The 16523-nt window shown below is 42.7% G+C and overlaps 1 protein-coding gene across 13 annotated transcripts in view; it reads left to right on the plus strand.

The window, feature by feature from the left end:
- The window catches only part of LOC114873253 (voltage-dependent calcium channel type A subunit alpha-1), an 84715-nt gene that overhangs the window by 13687 nt on the left and 54505 nt on the right, over positions 1 to 16523 (plus strand). For all 13 annotated transcript variants that reach the window (XM_029181388.2, XM_029181377.2, XM_046288239.1 and 10 more), the window contains exon 2: positions 9143 to 9376. In XM_029181388.2, coding sequence (XP_029037221.1) covers positions 9144 to 9376 — 233 coding nt within the window. In that variant the 5' untranslated portion in view covers position 9143. The remainder of the gene's footprint in view (positions 1 to 9142; positions 9377 to 16523) is intronic.

The raw sequence follows: 16523 nt of genomic DNA on the forward strand, positions 1-16523 counted from the left end.
TCATACGAGTGGAAAGGGTTAAAATTGGTATTTTAGTAGAAAGAGAAGTTCAACGAAACCAAGGCAATAAACTTTACAAAGGATTGAATGGAGTTATATGGTCTCGGAGATTCCACGACTTCTTACGATTCAATCTGGTCACTGTTCGATGCTTTGATGCAAGTAAACTCGATTAGGCATCGCGTCGGGTTAATTCAAAGGGGATGGTTATTTAGTGCCAGAGAATTCTGTTTCCGTTACGATCGATAAATTAATTGAAAAGAAACCTGTCTCGGTCTCCTGGTCGAATCAACAACAGTGATCACGAATTCACTTTCCATTAGTGGAAGTGAAATTTTAAGCTGATAGTCAGGTAGGGTGGCAGAGGTGAAGAAAAACCTAGGTGCAAATTGAATTCTCCCTGTGGATGTAATTTTTCTTGGAGAGATATCAAATATTTTTTCAATTCCTTTCGTATCGTGCGAAAATTTTGAAGGTTTGACGAAGTCAATCGATTTAACGGCAGAGTTTGTCGCGTCTCTTTCGACTAGGCTGACCGTTCGATTCGATTCGATCGGCTAGCGTCCGTGGAATCCGATCGGGAAATAGCTTTTCCGATTGAAGTCTGCATATACAATAGGCTGCCAATCTCTTCCCGGCTACCAGTTTGCCTTTCATACCTGCTGCTATACGAAAGTATTCCACCAGAACGATACTGTGGGGATCGTGCGAGGGAAAATAAATGATACTGCGTGAAAATGTCACAGTTTATTTTGCGCGCGACTTGTCTACAAGACGGTTCACACAAGAGTGCTTGTAAGCACCAGAAAACTCTTTCCCCAAAAAGAGAATTCGACGTGTTCTAGTGGAGGAGGAAAAGGACTTCGAGTTGGCAAAACGGTATGAATTATTGTTTTATAATCCCTTGACGCGACGGCTCGAACGTCCCAAAAACGGCCTTTTGCGTTTCACCACGACACCCACGCCGCTAGAATAAACCCACTACCGATTTTGGCTACGGCTTTTATTTTCGTATAATACATGTGCATATATTGAAACCTGTTGAGCCCATTCTCGGCGCTAGTTGAACGCGCGCGTACTCGATCGATCTTCAAACTCGATATCCTCGAAAAGGAAGCCTTTTCTCTATATTTCTCACGCTCGTCAGCAGTAACCGGAGGACTTTTAGCGAAAAGATTTATTGGAAAATAAAATTACTATTCGGAAGGATATTTCACGAGGTTAGCCTGGCACTTAGAGCGTTAAAGCTTACCAGTTCGGTGGAAGAACGATCGAACCGTTTCTTCGTAGCCCATCGTTCTCTGTAAACGTTTCAGAAGTGTGAATTTTTAAACAGCAAACCGGAGATCGTTCGTCGAAGGGCGAATTTACACTGTACGAAGGGTTCGTCGGGGATCGATATTCAACTAGCAGCGAATTTAATCGGATAATAGGTTTTCCAGTTGACGAAGCAGTCGTACGAATAATACGTTTGTCAATCTTCTTCTCGAGAAGCGGAATAAGAGAATTTCTCGGAACATTCAGACACGATCCTCCTTTACAATGACTGATGCACTGGTATCGGAGGAAACTTGGCGAAATTAGTATTTCTACATTAGTAGAGAAATGTTTTCATGGATAGTCGCCAAAGTGGTTGGTATCTGATTGTTCCTGGATGTACATTCATCAAACGTCATCAATTTTCCGCGTTTCCAGTCCGAACTTTTATTCCTGCATTACCACGAATTTCTACGAATGGAGATTGCGAAAGATCTTTGGAGCCAAGATGCGTTTTACTCGTGAAACGATCGTAAAAAGAAGCTTGTCGAGTCGCTTTACGACGCGGAAAAAGCATCGATCGAACATTTTCATAGCCATTGTTCGATTCTTTGAGATTCAAGCTCTTTTTTTGTCGGAGCACGGGAGAATGTGCTGCAACGATAAGTTGAATATCGAAATATTTGGTCGATAAGGGCGGAGGGCACTTTTTCACGGGGAAAATCATAAACGGCGTCTGTCAGTTTTATGAAAACTATAAAACACGGCTCGGTGCAGAACAATAAAAGCGTCGAGGCAGCTTTCAGTGCGATACCAGAAAGAACAATGCCAAAGAATGGTCGAACTATATGGTTTTTTAACTATACCATTGACGTGAAATTTTCTGCAGAACGAATACAAAGCGACGGTAAATGTATTAAAAATACTTGTAAACTTTGGAACGCTACGCTCAGTGTGTTAAAACAGCAGCCGCGATAAATTCAACAATTTTATTATTTTCTATTATGACATTTTTGATTTTTTAAGTTCCTAAACGCTTAATGATCCTTAATTAATATGTTCATCTATAAAAAGTGTTTATGTAGATAATATGTTCAATTAATCTAATTAACTTATTGTATAGCAGTTAGTTAATTTATCAAATTAATAAAAAAAATACCGTAGAAATGTCTCAACTATTAATAATCTTACTTAGTAATTTTTACATTTTTAAGCTGAAAAATAGTTTTTCATGATCTGGCAGTTATTTTAACATATTCTGGCGCTCGGTGTGTTTTACATAAAATCGTAGCTGAAATTTAAACATGATTTTAAGCAAAGTAATTAGAATAACGCGTTGGAGCTGTGTAAATAAACTTCGAAATATACCGCAGACTGTTCTGACAACTATAATATGGGTTTATCATTTTCAGAGGATTAATTACAATTGTAGATTATACGAAAGGAAAGAAGATATAAGAGAAGATTACATTGTTAAGATAAAGGAAGATTTTCTCTTCTGTGTTCATTTTCTAAAAGTAATTACGAACAAAGAAAATCATCGTCGTTCTTATATAATTACGTCGCGCATGTAACAGAAAAGCAGAGGGACTTGAGCTGAATTAAGCTGTCAACCGTTCGCGTTTACATTTTGTCAAAGAAGCCTTTATGAACGTCGTTCGAGCCGCTTTGTTGAGAATTAAGGGTTAAGTTAAGGGTAACGAGGTATTTTTAACCAGCCTTTCTCGTTAAAAATAACACCCCGTTACTTCGGTAACTCTGAAATCGAGGAAGTCATCCTAGCAAAGCTATGAAAAACGACAGCGTTCTGAATTATCTACAATTTCTAGATTAAAAAGATGGATAAAAAGTAATTTAGTTGGTGAAGTAAAATTTGGAGGATGTAAAGTAGACACAAAGTGGCATAAAGTAAATCTATGAGTCACCTATTGAAATGAAATTTCACGCAAGAATGGGAAAATAAGAGGGAAGGATTGGTTCCTTGATAAGATCGATCGTCGAAGGGGGGAAGAAAAACCTTATTCGTAAGAAAAAGGGATCAGGACAGGGTGAGACACTTAATTTCGTTCCGGTAAAGTCCCCTGCATTGAATGCGACCAGCTCGATCCGATAAGACCGGATACACCCTCGTATCGATCGATCGAGAAAACAGGAAGCTTCCCCTTCGTCCACTTTCATTCTCTAGCTATTCACTTTTCGCTTTTACCCTCTGGAAATCCTTTCATTGTTGTTTACCATTCCACTCGAGCCTGCCTCCCTGTTTACCTTTCGCGGGTTGGTTGACTGACACCGTGTTCTCTTGATAAGATTAAACCGTTGTTCTTATCATATAAATCCATTCAGGATTTTCGAAAGCCATCGTTTCTCCGATATCCAACGATAATTGTTGCGTTACATCTTCTTCGATGAATTTAATCGTCGACGAATAGCGGTAATTTCGTTGTCGGTAACAGAAACTCGTCGATTGTCGTCTATAAATGCGACCGAAATGTATAGAACTGAATTATAAAGGTAGAGAGATACGAGCGACGATCAGGATGGACTTACCCCTGGTACGTTTCATGGTGTACGTCGAGCTTTGTGTTCCCGTCTATAGGTAGGTTTATTCTGCAGGTGTCGGATGCAGGAGGACGGTAAATGAACGGATCCTTCGGGATTCTCTCGGTCAGAAGATTTTCCTCTCGAGCCATTAATAGTCAATGAGGTTGACGATCAGCAGAGAAGGAAAATTAAATTCTACTAGCGAGGGAAACGAGTAAAAGGAGAAGGGAAGAAAGAGAGACAGATGGGTCAGAGTCTTTGTAGTAATACGCTTTCGGAAAATTCATTGTCGTTTATCTACCAGACGCATTTCATTACGCGGACGACTTATCATATAATCTAATATATTACCAAGAAACGATATTCTCTGCGTTTGAATAAACGAGGTGTTCGAGAAGTTTTACCAACTTGTTCCTTGTAATTTTCTGCTAGCAGCAGAAGAGAGCTTGTAATCAAGCTGCAGACTGTCATTTTCCTTATTTTCTTGAAAACCAGCCGAATATTACTGAAACATTAAACTGGCTGTAACTTGGAAACAGGTCGGTTCTGTATTCTGAAAATATGTTAATATGTGTTAATTCCATCGTTATACGAAAACTTTCGAAAGGTCTCGAAAAGAATTATTGCGCTTTCTTTCGAGGATCCGATGTAGAAAAACGAAAAGGCCGAGTTGCCTGAAAATATATCGCGATTTGTCTTGATAACGATCCACGTCAGCCGGCGCGTCGCATCGCTTTACTTTCCTAACAGGGAACATTTTTCTTCGTCGAAAGTGTTACTTTCGCTGTGCCTTAAAAAATGTAATGATATTTTAGTCAGGATAGAGTGGCAGCCTCCTCGCAGAGGCACGGTCATTCTTGACCAAAACTTTCCACTTAACCAACACGCACGAGTTCTGTTTCACGTTAGGTCAAACTTTGCCATTATAGCTACGGACACTGTTCAAACAAGTTCAAGGAAATTCCACGCGAACATGTCCACATAATCGTACTGGAACTGTAACATTATATATAATATTATATTATATCATTATAGGTATTATATTTTTTCTTGTATTTTTTTGTTTTTTTCTTTTCTTCTGTATATTGTACCAGCTTTGCACAGATCAGTAATAGCGTGTTTACAAAAATTTTTATTAACCCTTTGACTGCTGGAGATTCAAGATAATAACACTTATTACTTTTCTTTTTATTCCATTTCATTTCTCAGGTCATTTTTTCATTTATTTTTCTTTTTCACTGTGTTATCATATCATTATAATGTGATAACATATGGTGTGTAATTAGTAATATGCGTTGATAATTTTTATTTAATTATAATTAGTATATACAAGAAATAATTTATGGATGCAGATACGCGTCCATAGTAGTCAAAGGGTTAACTATGAGTTATGTTGAACAATTGAAAGCATTATGTATCTATTCATAAAAAGAGCCATGCCCGTATATTCAAATAAATGAATAAATAAATAGACGTATCAGTCACGGTGAAAAATTTACGAATTGTTTAAACTTGAATTCATGGGTTAGGTGGTACTCAAAAACTTTGAACATCGTTGCAGGCAATGCTTCATTCTGTCAAATTTTCAAAACTTTCAGCGTAATCCTTCGTATGCTCTTCATGTATGTACATTTTGTATTCTATACGGTTGAAAAGTCCTCGTCACGATCGAACAGTCGAACCGAATCGAGACCCGTTCAATTCTAATGCACGATCGGAAAGCAGGGAAGAATTCTTGGGACAATATTTGAATCAGGATGGATCCTCAAACAGGGGGAAATTTCAGATTCAACAGGGACGGTTGGTATGTGTTTGCGTTGTCCTTTCCTTTCCCCCCTTGGTTCCTTTTATGTGTCGTTATCGCAAAACCCTCGAAGGGATTTTCTAGGTCCGATTTTCCCGCTCCCTCGGCAGCGTTTTACGCGACGAACTAATTTCACGGCGAGTCGCTCCCCTCCGACTCGTTATTAGATTTCCCACGGCTGGCATACACACCAGCCGAACGGGGGATGGTACCCCTTTGGGGCGGTAGGGAACGAACTCGGCAACGAAAGAAATAAAGATTTCTTGGTTGGAAAAATGTGAACGGAAGAAAAAGGAGAAGTCTAGAAAAGAAATACGGCATGATAACTGATGCGGAAAAACATCGCGTTACATGGGAAGAAAATTTTTCATTTAAAAAGGGAAAAATATGACGTGCCTGGAATTTCTCGATTCATCGATTTTCTAAATTCTCATCAAATATTCTCTCGTTGTTTGCTCACTTTCACCTCTGGTGCATTGTCCTCGGGGAGGATACGAATTTACACGGGAAATCCTAAAGAGTTCATGATGTGAGACTGAGAGAGAGAATAAGAGAAGAGAGATGGACAGAGAGGATCGAAGGAGGAAGCAACGAGAGATCCTTTTAGTTATTCTGTGCGCGTCACCGGAGGGTGGTTCGCGTTGGGTGAGGTAGATGGAGAATGAGAGGGGGAAGCAGGGGTTGCTGGGTAACAGGGTGGTGGGATAAGAGTTCCCAGGGGTGCCTAGCAACAGGTTGCTATCCTAAAATTTCGAGCACCGGGAACGAATTGACGTAGTGGGGATGAGAATACCGAGCAAATGTATAGGGTGGTTCTATGTAAAACTGCACACGTTTTTCTAATGAAATATAATGTCATAGGGCTTACTGATGATATAATCTAGGGAGAGTAATGGCGACGTTAAGTCGTAGGATCGATAGGATTGAGAATAACAGAATGACGTAGAAAAAGTGTTAAAAAATAGGATAAAAGGATTATCCTCGGACAGATGGACGAGTATAAGTTAGTTACGCGTGTAATAGATTGGAATTCACGTTGTGCGGGCGATGAAACGGCGAGATATTAATTCGTTCGTGCAAATAACTGGGGTGCGGTGTGTTAGCGCGGAAATCATCGCCGATGAATATTCCACGGCACGATTCAATCTGCTGGCTGCCAGTCGAACTGAATCGAAAATCACGTCATTGTTTTCTACGCGAAGGACGTTGTCGAAGCTGAACGTATTCAACGCATTGTCCTCCCTTTCGTTTAACTTAATTTATCTCGTTTAACTAAGACGATGCATCGAGATAATTAAAAAACATTGCAAAGTTCCATTTGGAAACGTTGTTCCTTCCCACAATAATAATTGATTCAAACAAGACGCAAACTGAATCGAAATTGTATTCGAGGAGATTACCGTCTGGCTGTTTCTACCTTTGATATTCAAACTTTCCCTGATTCGATTCGAACCGCGTTCGTTTTATTAGGATGGTCGCGTTAAATCATATCGGGTAATATCGGAACAAGACGCGTCGCGATACAAATCCCTCTGGTACGGTTTACTCAAACCGGAAATCGAAGAAACTCCTAACGAGATTTCAAAGCTGCCGGATGTACGCAGCCGCGGATCCTCTCTCGTTTACCGTTTACCTCCAACTCTCGCACATAATTTTCAAACGAACGTCGGAACTTTCGAAGCTGAGTTAATTAAAAAACTGCTACGATATCGATTCGGAGAGAAACGATGGATGGTAACGGGGCTGAGAACGATAAATCGAGGAACGATGCTAGAAATCCAGTGTTTTCCACTGGTTGCAATCGAAAAACGAATCCTGTAGGAGAATTTTGAAAAGTGACAAAAGATACGTAGATTCGTCACTCTGAAGCATTGTCGGGCATTTGTGAATTATATCGTTTATGTTCCTTTCGCGTTGTTCTTTCGTTTTCGAAAAAGAAGGCAGAGAGAGGATACGGGTCTGTGGTGAAACGTAATAAGAACAAATGGCTAGGGAGCAGGCTGTATAAAGAAAGCGAGCTGCTGGAATAAATAGAACACACTTTAGAGAAGACTCGGGGGAAAAAATACATAAGGATAACAAGGGTTTGCGTGGCGACACAGGACCAGAATGAAATTTATGAGTGTCGCTGACTCTCTATTTTTCTTTTTTTTTTTCCTCTTCGTACATTGTAATTAGTGAGAACGAGATATCGCGATAATTGGTACGACTAAACCTTTGCGGGCTCTTTAACAGGTTTGATAAACGGGAACGAAAAATAGACTAGAGTTAGACGCTTCCATGAATCTTCCTCTATCTTTGCATCGGTAGAAATAATTTTTACTGTCGCGCATCGTTGATAATTAAACTGTCGGTATTTTTAACTCGGCTTAGGTGTCGGATCGATGTTCAAAGACGACTATCTTTCGCGTAAGAACGAAGATATTTTCTCTTTTTAAACACTAACGAAATAAGTGATAAATAAATTATTTATCAGGTTTTAATATCACGCGCGCGATGAACGAAGCGATGAGAACCGCTTGGTCCGAGAAACGAAGAAGTTGAACCACTTACAGTAGTAGGCCGCTGTCTGACTACATACGAGGCTTAATCACTTTCGATAGTGACTGGCACGAAGCGGCTGACTTATGAGAGGCAGATAAGCAAACTTTTCCGCGTGATTATTCATTTCTTTCGTTCGAAAGCACTTTCTACCGCGTTATGGTTCATCACGATTATTAAACCCAGAAGAAAAAATGAAACATTTCTATCTATTGTCACGTTTTATCGCGTAGTTTAATTACTTCACCTCCAAATTTCTCAGTGCTTCTAGCGGTTCAATGCAGCACTCGTATGTGTAATAATATTTTATACAAGAATTGTCAGTTAATTTAATTGCTTTCGACGAAGAGACTCGTCGACGATACTATCAACACGGTTTACGTTTAAATTAAATTAAAGGAATTTACGTGTGTTGTGTATGATGTAGATTTCTAGCACGAGGGGGTGGTATAAATGGAAACGAGGTAGGATATTGAAATCTTGACGATAGACGCATTAGCATCGGTGATTACTTAAATGAGAGATTATTTTTAGGAGGAATAATTTGAACCAGAATGAATTTTCAAACTAAAGAAAATGTAAAAAGTTGGAAAGCTTGGTCGCGTGACTTGCCACGTTCATGATCCTTTCGGATTAGGCCAATCAACTTAACCCAATTGAAGTAGAAAACGGTTTTATTTAATTTCTTCCTAATCTTCTTAGTTCGCTACGTGTCTCGCTTAATCAGATGTACTAATTTTCTCTCGGAAGCCGGGTGTTTATCTGAACCGAAACGAACAGTCTTGTTGCTCGCTCCGAAACGTTTACATCAGACAATTATAAACTCCGCCTAGGTAGATCATTAACGCGTTAATTTACGAGGGTTTCCAAGCTATTCTCTTGAAAATAATTGCATAGGGTGTTTCGTAAATAAAAGGGAGATTCATTTTTTTCATGTTGTTATCGTCTTGCGATACGAGAATTATTATTAAATAATGGATTGTTGTTGTTTCGTTGCAGGATGTTGGGTGGCGTGGGAGGCCGGCACATGTCGACGCGTCGGCGTGGCAGTAGCCCGCTGGTGCGTGCAGGTGCGGGCCTCGCAGGATATAGCGGACAGGCTGGAAACTCGAACGATGCTGCGTTACCACCGGATCTACAGAGATACGCCGCCAGAAGGCGCAGGGCGGTTACCACCAGCGATCACAAAAGTTGCGCCCTCGTCCATAGCCGCATCAAATTCGGTGATATCATGTGAGTTTTGTTTTTCTGAACTACGTTTCCCAACGCCGATGATTCATTTCTGAAAGAAATGACGAAATCATTTTTATATTAATAAATCATTATCCATTTGTGGTCGATAACGTAGGAAACTTTCTTTGCGTTAGAATAAGTTTTTGCGATGCAGCGCAACTGTTGGTAATGCAGAACGCTACCGATAAGAAATTTTGTTATCAACTACTGCTTGCAATCACAGCTGAAACAGGTATTGTTTTTTCGGTGAGAATCTGATTACCAGCGATAAATAATCGAACTATCATAGGGAAATTTTAACTCGTTCAAGGTGGTACCAGATGACGACTGTCGATGGTTGCGTCTGACCAATACAGGGTGTGCTCTACTGCGGCTGAATTAAGCTCTAATTTAGCGAGGTGTTTGTGTTTTGGTACTCTCACCACTATCTTTCGACGCTTTTTACCTTATCGATCAGCCTTCGATTGTTTAGCCATTACTTTGTCTTTTTATCACAAGGCTGTTGTTATACTTTTTCCTGAATTTAAATTTGCTTTTCAGCTATGCAAACGATCGGATATGTTTATTCATATTTCCAGCTTTATAAACTTGGTAGCAATATCATTAGCTCGGGCATATTACTGGTAGGGGATTAATTAAAAATTGTTGATCCTTCCGAGAAATATGTTTCTACCACGAACGTTTCTATTTCATCGAACACCGTCGATCTTTATCATATCGTTGTCTGTTCTTTAACGTCGTTCAGTACCGATTGACCGTGCGACAGCTGTCGTTGCGATCGTCTCGAAGGTGACTGCTCTAACCCTGTAAAAATAGAATCAATAAAAGGAATCGACGTTACGTGGAACTAGGTCTGCGCTATCGCGAATGAAATCGCCAAGGTTCTCGACCTTTGTCATTAAGACGGTCACAGACGTCGTCGATTTCGCGACGTCGTTCCTCCGCTTCGATTCTCATCATTTTTTTATCTTTCGTTCCTTAACCCCTTTACCGGTCACAGAATCGTTAAACTATTCCTTCTTAACGGTTGATACAAATCATTTTCTCTGCAAACATTCAATTGATAGGGATCGGAGTATGGTGTCGGTGGTTCCTCGGATAGGTGAACCTGGATTTTGGGAAGAAAATGTGCCGGCAAACCGCAAGCAGATTCGAGGATGTCGAAACGAACGATTTCGGTGTTGAGCCGATCGGGTAGCCAGGCGTAGTCGAGTCACACACATGCCACACACACACAACCCTTCCCGTTGCCAGTGGTGTGTCACTGTGGTGAATCGAGTCGGAGTCAGAGTCATGGAGTCGAGTCGACTCGGTCGTGTGTTTCAGGCTCGTTGCCGGCTGCCGCCGTGAATCAATACCCGCATTGCGCGTGCCACCTCTCTTTCTCTTTCCCTCCTTTCTCTCTCCTTCTTACCCCCTTCTCTTTCTCTCTCTCCTTCTACCCCTTACAACCCCGTTTATCTCTATCACACTCGATGCCCCCATCTCTCTTCAACTATCACTCTATCGCTCTTACACCTGTTCTCCTCTTTCTTTCTCTATCGAGATTTTTCCTTCTCCTTTCACCTTTATTGTTTTCTTTCTTTCGCCTCAAATCGTGCCAGCCTCTCTGTTCCTCTTCGTTCGATCCCCGTTTCTTTCTTTCTCGCTCCTCGCGTTCCTTTCATTGTCACTGGATCTTCTTTCTTACTTCGTTACCACCGGGATCGGGTTTTATCTTCTTTTTATCGGGGATGAAAGAGAGGCAGGGTGAAGCTGACGAGTATGGGACGCGCGGAGATAGCAGCGTTGCGATTAGGGGTGGATCGGGTGGGTGTTGCAACGGCTCGTAAGTGTTGCACGATTCCCGTACGAGGTGAACAGGTTTGCCAAAGGAACACGTGGTTGCGATGGAAAGACACGTTTCCTTCATCTTCTTACACGTGTAAATAATTCAACCAACCGTGCGCGGTGCACTTTAACGCATTCAATTATCCGATCGAATAGTTTTCTTAACACGTCTGCGAGAATCTGGACGCGATCAGGATGAATACAACGTCTTGCAGGGTCAGTAAACTGGAGGATTTGCAGAGGTGACGTTCCCTTCTGGGAATGATATTTTCTCGTAGGAAATACGTCGAGAAGGTAGCGGGTGTTCGGTTACTCGTCGGCTTTTTATTACAACGAATAAGACGATACGTCTTCGAACGTTATTCCAGAGTCATAAATCCGGGACTGGAAACTTGAACGAGAAAACTGCATTCAGTTTTTTCCTCTCGCCACGACAGAAGCGCTGACGCGTCGCGACGATTTTCATTAATCTTGCGATTAAGTCGCGGACATTTACGTTGAAAGTTGAAGAAGATAATAAGAAAAGTTGGCTGAAATATCGGTTCGGATATTCGTGATTGTTTTCTTTTCGCGTGGAAACGGGGCGATAGTTTGATAAGAACGCGGTACGTCTTGGAAGGAGGAAAGATGAGTAAGAGATCACGTGTACCGGTAAGCAAGTTAACGTGAGAGAAATGGATTAATTTGCGAATGATGGAAAAAGCGAAAGAGATGGCACGCCGCTGAAACCTTACGGTTCTATCCTCGGTATAAGGAGACGTAAATCCATTTGGCTCCGCTTTGGTGTCTACCAGCTCTTACGTTAGAAGACCAATAGATGACGAAGCTAACGGGGTTCAGATGACTTGACTTACGAAGCCCCGCCATGCTCTCGGTGCAACGTACCGTTTTCCTTTCGTTATGCCCGGCAATGAAGTCGTTTTTCGAATGCAGGTCATAGAATGCGCTCTAGTTTTCTTCGATGTTCATTCAGCATCGCCCGACTGATTCCAATTATTCAGGATACGATCGTTTCATTTTTTCACATTAACGTTTCCATTTGCCACATCGTTCAAATTAATACTTGCTATTAAATTCGCGATGATTTCATCACTGTCAACGTATTAACCTTCGAACGAAGAAGCCAGGTGAATCGTGATTCATCTATCGTGCAAGTCAGTGGTACGATCTACGAGAAAACTTTCCTACCTACGAGCAATCTTATTTTAAAGGAAGAAACTTGATCACGATAACGTTACAACTTTCTAACGATGTTGCGTGTCGTGTGCGTGAAGGTTGAAACTGCGTCGCTGTGTAAATAGGGCGGCCGCAATTAATAGGTTCAAGTTAACCCTTAGCGTTCGCGTATAGAGCTGTTAGTCGATAAACGGGACAGCGTAGTTTGCGAAACAACTTTAGCCGCACCGGGTATATTGTGTTCTACACGATATTAATGCAACACCGTAAAGTTCAGCTGGAAAATAATCGTATTCGCAACTATGTAAGCAAGCCGAAAACAACATCGTCGTAAGTCTGTTGGTTCTTTGACGTCTCGAAAAAGTCGGTATCGAATGGCGGTTGATCAGTTGGCTGGGAAGGAGGGGGTTCGACTGTGAGAATTTTAATCGAATCATTCGATCGGTCTGTCAAAGCATAGAGGTGACGTCACTCGGTCTCTCGCCAATCAAGATCGAACGAGAGCATCAGATGTAGCACGGCCGATCGAGCATCAGCCGTTTTCAGCTTGGTTAAAATCGTCGACGGGAAAACGCGCTTCGTTAATTCGATATCTATCGATCGATCGATCGATTCAGCGTCCGTGGTACGCGGCACGAAGATGCTTCAGTAATCAAAAGAAGCGACGAGGACGAGCAATAAGGAGTAGATTTCTAATGCGACTGATCGTCGTTCTTAATTAACGCTTCCATCACTTCTCGTCGTCGAGAAAGAAGAAGGTTACAAATTTAGCAGAGAAATTTCAAACGTTATCCGAAAGTTAGACGAGCGCATGGGTGGTTAAGATACTCGCACATGTCACGATATCACTATCGTTATCTCTCGCGAGGTACGCGTTCGTGGATGGATAGGAGGGGACGAAGAGGGATGTTTGCGAGCAAAGGGTGGCTCGAGGTCTGTACGGCGGAGGAAAGGGGGTGAGTTCTGGGTAGGCAGTCGAGGAGAGTTCGACGTCCCACATTTTCTCCAACCCCTGCCAACAGCCAGTCCACCACCTACCGGCTCTTCTTCCATCTCTTCCTTCCCTTTGCCCTTCGACCTCTCTCTTTCTCTCTCTTTCCATCCCTTCTATCGGCCCTCTAACCACCACCCTGCCTGCCACCCTGTTCGCCGAGTCTCGACAACGTTTCGCGATCCCATCAACGAACGAAGGTCTACCAGGCACACCGAGACCCGACGACGTGGCGCACCTCATTGCACTTATTGTCTCCTCCGGTCGGAATAGAAGCGGAAACGATGAAGACTACGAAGACGATGAACCGTGCTGGTCGGTGGAATGGGGTGACTAGGGAAGGAAACGAACGGTAGAAGAGAATAATCGTTGAGATATTCGAAAGAATCGGTAAAAAGAAAAAAGCAATGGGGAGTTTGGACGTCAACGAGACACTCGAGATTTATCGTTGATTTAGGAATACAAATTTACCAAGGTTCTCGGAACATCGAATTAAAAGAGGCATGAATGCAAACACCTGTTCTTCGGGATTGCATCTTCGTTTCCCAGGAGAAATCGCAAAAATCTCCCGAATTTCCCGGTCAGATTCTATACACCAGTGGATAGAGACAATATTAATGGACAACACGTAACGATGCACCGGATGCACTTCCGTATAGTCGGGTTGTCAAAGTGCACGCGTACTTGGGATCGATTTCTCTTTCCCTCTCCGTTCTCCTGTCTCGTCGTTCCTCCGCTTTTGTCCCTTTTTATCCCACTTTCATGAAAATACTCGCGAATTCAGCGTGCACGGGCTGTTGGACAGGGAGAAAAGGTTTCCCCGTCTCTGCTCGGCTTGGTCAGCCTCGTTTCCGACTTCGTGCACGAAAAAGCGCAGGGACCCGCGCGGTAATTAAGGTAATTGGGATAATAATGTTTGGCAGAGTGCGACGTCACGCGATACCAAGACCGATCGTTTCAACATCGACGATTCCTTCTTCTATTCGTTGCCCTCTGTTCGCATTGAAAACTGGTACAAGACCTATTTCTTTTGTCTTCCCACCGCTGCTCTCGCGATATCAAAATCTTTCGGCTTTTTTTACGCGAAAAAAAAGGGGAAAAAATGTAAAATAGACGGTCAACGACGATCTACGTCCGTTTTGAGAGAAGCTGCGTTTACCGCGAACGATAGGGGCGCAGTTAACCGTGTTTCATTGTTCCGGGACCGAGTACGCGAGATTCGATCGGAAGTTTCGTGCCAGCCACGGCGTAATCGGAGAATCGAGCCGTTCGACTAACTTTATCTCGATTCGAAGGCAAAGTACTTCCGATACAACCGTGTCTATCGACGATAGTCCGCTTCGCTACGGTCAGCCATGAAATTTTAATCGTTTCACTGGCGATTTTATGCCAGACGCGTAGATCGTTGTTATTCTTGGCGACGTAGTTTCAATAAACGATGATTTATTCGGGAGACAACGTCGTTCCCTCTTGTTTCATGATACTACGACGCTATAAACGTCGCGCGAGTATTTGCTTATGAAAATTTCCATTAAAACACTTTCCACCTTAATTGGTTCGATTTTGGAGAACAACAATGTAGGCGTTGGTAAAATGGCGTCCCGGCAGAATCCAATATGGGTTATGGTGTTTATAGGCTGGCAGGCAGGGGGTTGGCAGGCAACCGGGAGCAGGTTTGAAACCTGGGCAAACAGCCATTAGTAATCGATACTCGCGTAAACATTCTACCGACACGCTTCGAGAAGAACCAATTAATTTGCCACTCGATTCGCTTTCGTGCCAATGTTTACGCGCGATTTCTTTCTGTTTCGTCGGTTCGGCTGTAACCAGGTCGAAATATTTCGATAACGAAACGAGCCGGGGGAAACGAATGGTTGATTTTCCGTTTAGACGAATCGCACGGTGACAGCCGCTCGACGATCATCGAGGACACTCGTTGTCACACGACTATGCAAGCCAGGGGAAAAAGCACGAATTGCAAATTAATATTTCTGGCCAGAGACTGTGTTGAAAATCGAGGCCAATCGTGGCAAAAAGTTGTACCATGCCGTAGTCTGCGTGAGACACGAATGGCTTGGATTTGCTGCTGTGAGATATCGCATGGTATCGTTTCAGGACGTTCATGGAGTTTACAGGGGACAGGGTAAGCTTATTTTATATACAACAAGGTTTTAGGACTTGATGTTTATACTTACTCATCTTCAAAATAATGCGAGCTCGTTACATTCTCGTGAGAACTATTGGATAGAGATTAGAATCAAGGGTAGAGAAGCTGTTATCTCGACGAGCGTTCGATGAAGTCGTCGAACCGATTTTGCAACAGACTTTTCAGACCGATTTCCAGTTGGCGTGGCAGCGAGGACGCGGAAATAAGAGCGAAGACAACAACAAAACGAGTAGAGTCGGGGGTGGGCCGGGTTGGTACAAGGGAGAGAAATATCGTAAATAGAAAAGCTACGATGAAGAAGACGGCGAATGCCCTGCCGTTCGACCTGCAGGTGCAGAAAACTTGACCGAGTTTCCGAGGTACACGCGGTGCAGGTTGACCCAGATTTCATCTTCTCTATTTCCCTCTCTCTCCTTTGCTTCGCGGTTCTCCCTTGTTTGCAACCCCTGTGTCCGAAGACCCCCATGTTCGCGTTCGGTACACCAGCTACGACCTTCCCATAACCTATAAACCCCGTATAATCGCGAGCAACGAGGCTTAGTTTGCTCTATCGGTTCTCCACCCCCGTAACTTGAACCCTGGCTCGATCGTATTCCTAATCTTTAACACGTTTCGTCGATCTTTCCCCTCGCGAGTTCCTTTAGGGATTCGCTTATAGATTTCGTAATCGACGATTGTTTATACGTATAAATAAAACAAGTATTTATAACGCGTTTAACGCGCAGTAGAAAAACAGATCGATGAGCGGCGACGACGGTCCCTCGGTCTGGCCGAGATATCACACCGGGAATGATAACATCGATCGTCGTCTAGCTGACGTCACGTGTGCGGTGAAAACGTGTAAATCAGCCGGTCGATCGTATTTCATCCCCCTGCAAGCAACCTGTTCACCGTGGAATCCCCATATGCCCGGTGCATTCTGAAAATCTGCGTCTGAACAGATAGTCGCGCGCGGACGATCTTCGAGTAAATAGAGCACGGAA

The sequence above is a fragment of the Osmia bicornis genome, chromosome 12 (assembly GCF_907164935.1).
Source record: "Osmia bicornis bicornis chromosome 12, iOsmBic2.1, whole genome shotgun sequence".
Taxonomy (NCBI): domain Eukaryota; kingdom Metazoa; phylum Arthropoda; class Insecta; order Hymenoptera; family Megachilidae; genus Osmia; species Osmia bicornis.